This window comes from Cyrtonyx montezumae, unplaced genomic scaffold (assembly GCF_038088225.1).
Source record: "Cyrtonyx montezumae isolate F1298 unplaced genomic scaffold, pur_monq_1.0 scaffold_21, whole genome shotgun sequence".
Lineage (NCBI taxonomy): Eukaryota > Metazoa > Chordata > Aves > Galliformes > Odontophoridae > Cyrtonyx > Cyrtonyx montezumae.
In genome coordinates, this window is record NW_027071948.1 from 2,318,834 (window position 1) to 2,329,200 (window position 10,367).

A 10,367-nucleotide genomic window follows, 5' to 3' on the forward strand; every position below is an offset into this window, starting at 1 on the left:
AGTGAAACCAATGGCGACACTGTCATCAAAAATAAATACCTTATTTTATGTACACATAAGTTACTGTCAAATATTAACATTAAAACATCTCTACAAATGGGCTGCAGTAAAAACGCAGTGCTGTTTCAATCTCAATAGCTCAGGCACGTCTCCCGTGGCAGAGAAAAGTGATCGACCCCATTTCTCCTCACTCCTCTTCTCCAAGACAGCGAATCCCACTCGAAATAACCTGGGGTGAAGCATTCTGTGAGTGGCTGTCTGTGTGCAGCAGCAGTCAGCTGAGGACAGAGCTGTGATCAGAGCTGCTCACGGCAAGTTGTCATCCCTGACAATGGGGAACTCACACACTCCTTTGCCCTCGTTTAAAACTAAAAGCTGTGAATAGGCTTTTAGGAGGTCAGGAGGGCTGCAGGGAGTTTTCTCCTCCCCAGATTCTCGTTAGGAACAGAAGGACATCGTGTGATGCTCAGGACACAGGAGTGGTTTGATGTGAACGTGCAAGAGGATTCCTGAGCTCATGGACTGCATTTGCAGCCCTTCTGATGACTCTGTGCTACAGACACATTCCTAACGAGTTAGTTCTCCTCCCGAAGAGCTGTCCTTCACGTATCTAAACCCATTCAGCACCACGTCTGGGCAGCGCCCTGGTACTGCATTGCTGGAGAGCCGGGTGGGATGCGGGTCTCTGCTGCTGGCCCCGGCCATAGCTGCCCCCATAGGGTGGCCATGGGCAGGAGCAGCTCCTTTTCCTGCCTCCTGCACAGCACGGTAGCTTTCCAAGGTCAGGCTGACGCTAGGGATGGAGGGGGTGCGAGCTACTTTTAGTGTCTTCGATCTGAACCTTTGGTAGCAGAAGAGAAGAGACAGCACCAACGTATCTATGAGGAGCTCTAACATTTCAACTACAGACAGCACCGAGGACCCAAACCAGAGGCTCCATTGGCTTCCCATGCTGGACAGAAGCAGATTATCCTGCGAAACAAATCAAAGGACCACGTTTACCAAGCATGAAATCATCGCATGTTACCAACAACTCAGTTAGCTGTTTGTCACCTGGGAACTAATTGTGTGTGCCTTTGTAAACTATGGCATTTAGAAGCCTACCCCCTCAGGGAGAATCATTCCAGCCCACCCTGGGGGCTCGTCCTCTCTCTGACCACACAAAGCACGCTGTAATTAATGAGAGCTGATGCAGAGCAACCTTACCGAGAGCAAAGGAGACTCATTCAGGGACTGGTAGTTCAGCTGCTTGTAGTAGATGGTCACCTTGGCAATGTCCTTCCTGCATTGGAGCAAAGGAGCAGTCAGAGAGGTGCCAGCATGTCTACACCTGCAGGAAGGCACTGCTGGCCTTCCTGCCTTCGTTTTACGTGCTGATTTCTCAGCAATAGGGCCCCCATTCACTGATGTTTTCCTCCTGAACGTGTTTAACACGAGCTTGGAAAATTAAGTCAGGAAAAAGCTTCAGAAGACCCCACCTCACAGTGTTCTGAGGAAAGATGGGATGTTTATTGCATGACTCTATACATTTTTCTCTTGCCCTCCATTTCTAGGGTAGCATTCACAAGTTCTACAAAGACAAAGTCAATCCATAGTTGGAGAACTATAAAAAATCTCAGTAACTAACCTGTTGCTCGTAGAATTATATCCATTCTGGTGCCTTAGAGCTTGGCGGATCCAGTCCTGTAGCAGAGGTGTGCATGTTATTGACAGTCCTGTCTTTGAATTTCAGTACATTTAATATTTTATAGAGATCATCTCTTTACTCTCAGAGCTTCCATTGCAGGACCTCAGACACAGTGACATGTGAGTTACTACACCACAACACCCTCTGGAAGCAGAGTTATTAATGCCATTTTGTAGGTGGGAACCCAGGCAGTGACTTGCATTGTTTTGGGTCACAAGGAGCTTTGGATGAGAGCTGGAACAGAATGTGCCTCTCCAGAATCTCAGTCTGGCATCTCAGCTATGGAGTCCTTCCCCTGTGCTCAGGTTTGGGACCAATTTGCTTTATCTGCCTCTACCATTGCTGTTGCCTGAGTCTCTGTTTTTATTTTCAGTGTTCCCATAGCCACATGGATGCAGTTCCACCTCCAAACCCTGCAGTTGTCTGTGTGGACTACCTGAGACTTCCTCGATGGCCATTGGGCTGTCCCAGCAGACACCTTGTACAGAGACTCCCTGTGAGGACAGAAATGGAGACTACAATCACTATGACTCTTGGCATCGTGTTCAGAAGCAAAATCTATTGCAGGGGCATTAGAATAGATGACCTTTAAAGGTCCTTCCCAACACAATCCACTCCATGATTCTATGGTACTTTGCTTTAAAAGTGTCTCTTTCCATTTTGAAAGCCAGCATTGATCACGCTCTACTTCTGTGACCTACCTGCAAGGCTTGGGGCACTGGTCAAAGCAATTCAGGTGGTGGTTCCTGAGCCTGCTGTACAGCTGGTAAAAGCAGTGGCCTGGTGGGAGAGATGAGAGAAACGCACTCAGGGAAAGGAAGAGGAGCAAACAGAATGCCCCCCAAACCTCTGCACTCTCTCTCCCATCCCAGGCACACAGCATCTCCTCAGAGAGACCCTCAGTGTCCCTTTGGAATGGTTGCAATGTCTTTAAGAACGTGGTGATGCTTGGTAGCATCACAATTTTTCATGCTCTAACTTGGTGTCTGTGCAAACACGCAGACAGACACCTGCCAGTCCGGATGGATGCAGTGATGTGAGCACAAAGCAGAGGGGCAGAGGTCTAAGGAGGCACATATACATCCAGTGTCTGTCCTAGGAAGGTGCTCCCCCACTGACAAGGACAGGACAGCATGTTTTCCCTTACCCCAAGCAGGCTGCTTGTTGTAGTTGCAGTACTCAGCCCCAGGAGGCAGTGGGTAGTAGTAATACCCACAGCCACATTTTCGAACCATGATGTGCTGAAAGCAGGAATGTAGGCAAGCCTGGAAAAAAATAAGACACAAAAGAATGGATAAGCTAATTCTCCAGTGCTCAGATCTTCAGTCAAAGCTCTCAGATCTTCAGTCAAAGCTCTCTGGAGTGTAAGGTAGGAATTGTTTGCTGAATAAGTGGGGACCTCGGCCAGCCACAGTGACAATACCTGCAGGGTGTAGGAGTTGTAGAGGAGTTTAACATTCACATCACTGCCATCTGTTGTGCATTTCCCATAATTGCCACCCAGGCGATTCACCTTGTCCTGAGGACACAGAAGAAAGGCCTGAGTGATTAGAAGCTTTAATTGATGGCCCTAGCCACTGCCATCTAAACTCCTCTGGATGGAGCACCACGTAAAAGTCAGGAAGGGCAGAAATTATATATACGCTTCGCTAGCAGAATGCAGAGTTCTGCTCTTCTCAGTTTTCTGCTGTCAGAAGGAAAAGACTGCTCTCGAGACAGAGTCCAACCTGCTGGATGCCAATGGTGGTGGCAATGCCTGGCCGGATGTCAAAGCCCTCATGCTCGAGGAACGGTGTCTGGTTGTGGTTGTGAATCATCACTTTCACTCCTGCTACTGTAGACAGGAGTGGGATGTGATCCTTCTGCTCTGCTCTCAGGATAAGGGAAAGTCCTGCAAGAAAAAGAAACGGGGAACCTTAACACAGCTCATTTGGGGTCAAAATAAGAACTTCATTGTGTCTTGAATTCTCAGCACTGATGGCTCACACACTCTCCTAGCTCACAGAAGAGGCACTGGTGTTCCTTAGATTCCTGTGGAATGGTCAGGTAGCTATTGCTCACCTTCTTCCCAGCCTTTGCCAAATAACATACCGTAAGTAATTCCTGGTTTTGTTGCTGTCCAAAAGGAGTCTGTTCCCTTGCTGTTAAAAGTATAGCAGCTCCCAAAGACTGGGTGGTGAAAGTGAACATAGTCACTGAAACAAAGAGAGATTCCGATCAGCTCTGCAATGCCTCATCTGAAGGCTCAACTTCAGTCTCCCAAGTCCTCAGGATTTGCTGAAATCACCATCAGTATCTGAGGCAGCAGCATACCTGGGCCTGCAGGGCTCCCCGTCGTACTGACAGGAGTAGACCATGTCTTCTATCTTCTCCTCGTGGTCAGAAATGTTGATTATAACTGGCTGCTGGGACATGATGTTCATGTAGTGAAACCTGTACCACTCAAGAATTGCATCCATCCCAGATGAATAGGTCTTGTAGAAGCAGTTCCCACCCGTGGCATTGCACTGGGAGAGAAGAAGAGAGGGAGGCATTCAGCACAGCCATGATTCTATGATGCTGTGAGAACTCCTTGCTCAGGCAGTGTGTGATGAGGCCTTAGCTCCAGAGGGACTGGTTCACAAGTCCAAGAGGACTCACACTTACCAGCCTGAATCCCACGAGAGACTGTCTCTTTCCTGTCCTGTTATTGAGCTCTGTTGTTCTCAGTAGAGAGAAGTTTTGGCTGAGTTTGAAGTTGGATCTGCTGTGGTTGCCTGTGCTTGGTGAGTCTCTCATGTGGATGCTCTCCTCGTTGACGTGGAATAAGCTGGCAGACGTGTTGATGCCATAGAGAAAGGTAACAGATCGCTCTGCCATGCGATCCAGTTGAACCAAGTGCTCACTAACCAGATCAAATCTGTAAGGACAAGAGATATTGGCTCGTTGTGAATATCCATGTGTGCCTTAGGCAAGCCAGCAGCACCAACAGGCCTTTCTGTCAGCCAATTGCATAGTACAAATACATAATTATTCTGAGGAAATTACATAATTCCTTCATGATGTAATTTAAAACCACTTGATAAGCCACCACAACTGTGCGAGCTGTGTTTGGTGAGCACAGCCATGCAGACTTCAGTGGAAGTTTTATTGCTTCCTGAAAGCCATTTATCTGAACAAAAGAGGAGGCTGAATCGTAGCATGCATCACTCCAGAGAGTTGTGTGTTTCAGGAAAAGGCTGTTTTTACCACAGGACAAAATCAGGGAGCACTCAAACCAGGAGGCAACACTGATCCTGAATCAGTGCATGAGATAAGCTGTTGCACAATTACAAAAAGGATCTGGTCTGAAAACCAGTTTGGAAGTAGAATTGCATCGCAGAATGGCTTAGGTTGGAGGGGGATCACTGAGCTCCAGCCCCCTGCCATGCACAGGGCTGCCAACCACCAGATCAGGCTGCCCAGGGCCTCATCCAACCTGGCCTCGAACAACAAGCCCTCTCCATCTCATCAGCTCTTCCTGCTGCCCACCCAATTCATGTCAACCTCCACCAGTTTCAGTCAGCTGAGACCACCTCTGGGCCCTCGTAGCTATGGACATGGCTACAGCCAAGGGGAAGCCTGGGTTACCTGTAGGGGTCCAGATTGCAGATGGTAATTGCTGGGAACATCTTGGGCTCCGAATGCATGGACATGGTCAGGACAACAGGGTAGGCCCAGTACTGGCTGAACATGAGTGCAAACTGCCAGTACAGCATGCCAAAACTGGCAAGTAAGAGCAGTGTCCAGAAAGCTGTCTTCATCTTATTGCTGCCCGAGCACACGAGGCGGATGGTGCCGTGGATGGTGGTGTTCTTACAGAAGAACTCAAACATGTCCTTGAAGGAATCGTAGAACTCTATCAAGCCCTCTTTTCTCTCTTCCTCCTCTCCTGATGCTTCTTGCTCCATCCTTTAAGTCTCTTTCTGTTCAATAAAAAGGACAAAAAAAAAAGAATATTTTATTAGCTTGTCAGAAAGACCACTGCTGATCTGTGGATGCTTACCAACGGGGTGACAATGAGTTTGTTGTTGGCAAAAGCTGAAAGCAGCAGTGAACTCGCCTGCATCCCTCTTCCCAGAGCTTGGACAGCAGAGAGCAGAAAAGAAACCGAATGTTCTGCATGCCACTGCCTGAGTGATTTCAGGTGACTGTATTGCTCACACTGTGACATCTCTGTTAGCGTGGATACGCAAAGTTAATGTGACTAATCCCCAGGCTGCTGAGAAGTCTGCAGCCCAAGGGGTGTGCAGCTTCCTTCTTTCTAAGAATACTAAGGACCACATCTGCTGTCCCTCAAATACACCGTGAGCATAAATATACAGAGAGGATGATCAGGGATTTGGGAAAGGAAGTGGAGAACTTCACCACCTCAGCTGAAACCACAGAGGGAATTAACCAAATGGGGAGGTGGATTAAGCACTGAAGGCCCTACTTAAAATGAAATGCCTTTGGGTTGTTTCTGGAGACCACAGTAACATGAATTACTGCGATCAGAAATTTTACCACGCATCTCTTACATAAACCATTTCTTCCAAGCATCTACAAATCTTTTCATGAAGATTTATCTCTATTTTACAGAAGTGAAAAGGAAGAACAGAGACTGAGCATCATCCAGGAGTGGCAAAACTGGAAATCAAGATTCATCTCCCCTTCGTCACGGTAAGTAAACAGGCTGCTATGCTGCTCTCAATTACCCCTGAATTGTGCTGATGGAAATGTGAACATTATTTATGCTCGTGCTTTAGTCAGCATGGACTGATGGCATCTTCCCACTTTTCAGTGTCAGCTTGCACATGGGATTTATGCCATCATGTTCACTAAGTGGAAGTGTGCCATCAAGTCGTGCAATATGTGAGTTTCCAACATGACAGCACTCTGTGAATCACTGCAACTATGATGCTATTAGGAGAAGTTTGCTGAGCGTAACACTTCAACCCTAACTCCAAATATCATTCAGTAGCAGTGTTTGAAGCGAGGAAATGAGTGCACAAAGAACCAAAGCATTGTTCAAGTGAACAACCAGAGTTCCCCAGCACAGCTGGTCCATGAAGTGTCCTGACCTCCAGTGCCTTCCCCCTCAGCTTGACATCCCCATGTTGAAACATGGCTTTATATCAAAGGCTCTTGGACCAGAATGCTCCAAGTATATCTTAGGGATATATTCAATGGGTCTTAAAGAGTTCCAAGCAGTTAAGACAGCTTATTCATTGCACCTTTTCATGTCATTCATTAAGAACAATTCTTAGAGAGTGCATAGTGCCCACAAAGCTGTACATTGGATCAACTTTATGACAAATAATTACTTTATCTGACAAGGAAACCCAGCCTCGTGTTGGCTATTTTCCTCAAGGACCATAGCACATCCATGTTTGTGTTTTGAGATATCATTTAACAGTAACACAAAATTAACTCAAGTTCCCCTGCAACTCCTATATACTTTTATAATTAAACATGACAAACACTTCTTCAATTTTCTTAAAAGAGTTAATCTGTAGCACGTACAGAAAGTCCAAATAGAGTGGAATGTATAAGTGAAAAAAAAAGCATGACCAAATAAAACATGTGAAAAAGAGCTGAAGTGGGAGAAGAGCAGTTCCACTTTCTCTGGAAGAAAGATTGTGCTGAAATAGTAAATTCATGGATCAGAGAATGATAGGATGACTTGGGTTGGAAGGCACCTCGACAGTCACCAGGATCCAACCCCCAGACCACAGAGACACAGTTTTCTGAAGCACTGGCTACAGATCCACTTGGCTAGCCTTAAGGTTTCCATCTGAGTGCTTTGGTCAAAAGGATTATCCCTGGCAAACTGGAAATGAGTCCCCAGATCACACATTTTTGGTTAGATTCAACTTTTATGCTGAACTGCATCCAACCCTTATCTTACTCAACGCTTTCTTGTTTAGATAAAAGAAAAGCCTGGAGTGTGTTTTAAGAAACACATTGAATTGAATGAGTCCTTAAATGGGTATAGAAGTTTAAAGATGGAAATGAAAACTGCAAGACCAAAATAGGAAAAGGCAGGGCAGCAATGCAGGATAACAGGAAGTCCTTCAGAACACACGTGCAGGCAATGAGATATCCTCTGTCACCCATCTCCCCGGTCAGCCTGTCCCTAACTCCCTTAGCACAGGGCTTGCAGCAATGAGCAGTGCTCCATCTCATTGGTGCTAGATGCCCAGAGAGAGGCTGCAGGTTAAAGAATCATAGAATCACAGACTCATAGAATCATAGCATGGCTTGGGTTGGGTAAGAAGGGACCTCAAGGATCATCACATTGCAACCCCCAGACAGGTGTATGCTCATCTATCATCACAGCAACTCCATGCTCAACTTATTAAACACAAGAGCACAAACGTCATACAGGCAGATATTGAAGAGTGTATAGACCTAGAGCTACAAATCAGTAGTGTATAGATCCAGAAAGACACAGCAAAACAACAGAGACCAAATTGCAAATCCCTACCGTACCTTGGCAGAAAATTTGGACTCTTAGAGCAGGCACTGAGCTTCAGCTCTGGACAGAAGACAATCTTGGTGCCACACTTTTGGGCTGCCTGTTCTAACTGGAGATAGGCTGGAGAGCTCCAGCCTATATGGATTGAATTGATGACATCAAAAGGGGCAGGTCTTATTAAGAAACAAATCATGGAAATTATTCAAAGCATGATCCAGGGAATAATAGGAAGTGAATGAACTGGACAAACAAGTTGACATGAAGGTTACACTTGGGTTAAGGTTGGTTTGACTGAGGGGGGGGGGGGGTGCTCCTTTTGTTTTTTCCGATGGCCTGAATGGGTTTGTAGCTGTATTTCATAAATACCTAGTGAGTTAGCCACGGATCCTGGAAGGTCCTTCCTGCTCTGAGCTTCCCTATCACAGAATTAGCTTTCTGCCTTCTCTCCATGGTTTTCATGACTTGCATGATCACTGGTAATTGAAGCCATTAAGGTGTGCTTCAGGAATTACATCCTTCATTGTAATCTGAAATGATCAACTACTTGGTCAGTGCAAGGTACACACAGCAGTGGATTTCTTCCTGCTTCTCCAAAACTATTGCTCATCTGTAGTGGATCTTCTCATAGCCATTAATAATTTGGCTCTTCAGACTGTGGGACTTGAATGGGTTCGATCTGAGCTATCAATTGTGATTTAAACCAGGGCATCCTGCTTTTGTTACACTGCTTGAGAAGTTTGTTATAACACGATAGATCTATATATGCAATAATATATCTACATGTTGATGATGTTTAGAGCTCCAGATCTGACCAGTGTTACAGTTGCCTTTTAAAATCAGCTAGGAAATGTTCTAAAATATTTAAACAGGCTGTTTAATCTCTGTCCTTGGAAGTATTCAAGAAAAGTGTAAATGTGGCTCATGGGGATGTGGTCAGTGGGCACGGTTGGTTGGACTTGGGGATCTTAGTGGTCTTTCCTAACCTGAATGATTCTGTGATTCCATGAAATTTTAAATTAAAAAATACAATCCCTTTGGCTCTTGAATCAACAGCGACAGCAGAGCGACTTGTCCCTGATGGTCACAGCAGTCAAATTCTCATTAGAAACCTCAGAACACTGTGAAAACCTAATTCTGTCATTTGTGTGTCCCCCACCCTTCTTTCTCTCTTCATTCGATATTGTGCAATAGCAAATGACAACAATAAATCCTTGACAATGAAATTGTTGCACAATGAACACTCACACGGCAAATTCTGTTGCTTCATTATGGCTGCAGGCCTCAGTGTAGAGATTGGCTCAGAAAGCATTGTTCTGATGTGCTGCCAGACAGCCAGGAGATTTTCCTGCAGGAAATGGAGAAGAACTGGATATGCAGACAGTGCTGTCCCCCAAGCAAGATGCCATCTCTGTCAGCCCTTGCTCATTTGTCATCCCATGTCCTGAGCTGGGAGGAGAAAGGAAGAAAACTCTTTGGCTAGTTACAGATTGGTGTTAAAGATTCTGCAAATAACAGATTGACCTTTTGTGCTGCAGAAAAGGGCTCTACACTGGCTTTCATTGCTGTGGTTGATAACTCGATTCTCTCCCATCTGACAGATTGATGAAAACAGGAATGGAAGTGATTCAGCACTCAGAACAAACCTTTATATCCCTTTGCATACACGCCTATCTCATATCAGCACCAGCTCAGTGTGATGCAGGAGGCACAAAACATCCTGCAGGCAGAGAGCAGTGACTGCAGCACATGGCAGTTACTCCAGGAACTGATGCTCCTTGTCTTAGGCACCCAGGGAAACCCATGACAGAATGCAACACTGAACTGTGCTCTGATCTGGGGGAACCCAAACTGAAGAAGGAAACCCAACCCCCTGCTCCCAGCAGCTCACCTTGCAGCACACCATGCCATAATTTGCTGCCCACTAACTGCACCAACTGTCTTTCAGTTATTAACTTTCTTCCTTGTTGCATTTGTTTGATGTTATTGCACGCTCTCACGCTTGTCCCATTACTTTCCATCCTTACTCCTGACCATGCCTGCACCTTCCAGAGGTTCCTGTTCCTCCAGCAGCCTTCATACGTCTAATGTTAATCTTGACTTTCAGAAAATCAGGCTCTACTCACGTCACTTTGTCCTGGGTGGTTGGAGCTGGTTCTCCTGGGCTGATCCAGGTACTCCCCAAAGCCATCTTCCCACACTATC

General features: G+C 46.0%; 1 protein-coding gene across 1 annotated transcript; it reads right to left on the bottom strand.

The window, feature by feature from the left end:
* Window positions 1-567: 567 nt before the first annotated feature.
* On the bottom strand, window positions 568-9,438 carry SCNN1D (sodium channel epithelial 1 subunit delta). The gene is made up of 13 exons (XM_065737831.1): window positions 9,411-9,438; window positions 5,297-5,631; window positions 4,334-4,586; window positions 4,001-4,194; window positions 3,779-3,882; window positions 3,415-3,578; window positions 3,111-3,206; window positions 2,835-2,952; window positions 2,389-2,467; window positions 2,124-2,181; window positions 1,628-1,683; window positions 1,207-1,282; window positions 568-972 (listed from the first exon to the last, which is right to left on the bottom strand). Exons 2-13 carry the CDS (start codon window positions 5,614-5,616, stop codon window positions 568-570), a joined length of 1,923 nt encoding a protein of 640 aa, XP_065593903.1. The 5' UTR covers window positions 5,617-5,631; window positions 9,411-9,438.
* Window positions 9,439-10,367: the final 929 nt, after the last annotated feature.

Coding starts and splice junctions, on each gene's coding strand:
- SCNN1D (XM_065737831.1), bottom strand. CDS start 5,616: ATGGAGCAAGAAGCATCAGGAGAGGAGGAAGAGAGAAAAGAGGGCTTG. Junction 2,468..2,834: donor CAACAAGCAGCCTGCTTGGG/GTAAGGGAAAAC, acceptor CTCTCCCACCAG/GCCACTGCTTTTACCAGCTG. Junction 2,182..2,388: donor CAGTGCCCCAAGCCTTGCAG/GTAGGTCACAGA, acceptor CTGTCCTCACAG/GGAGTCTCTGTACAAGGTGT.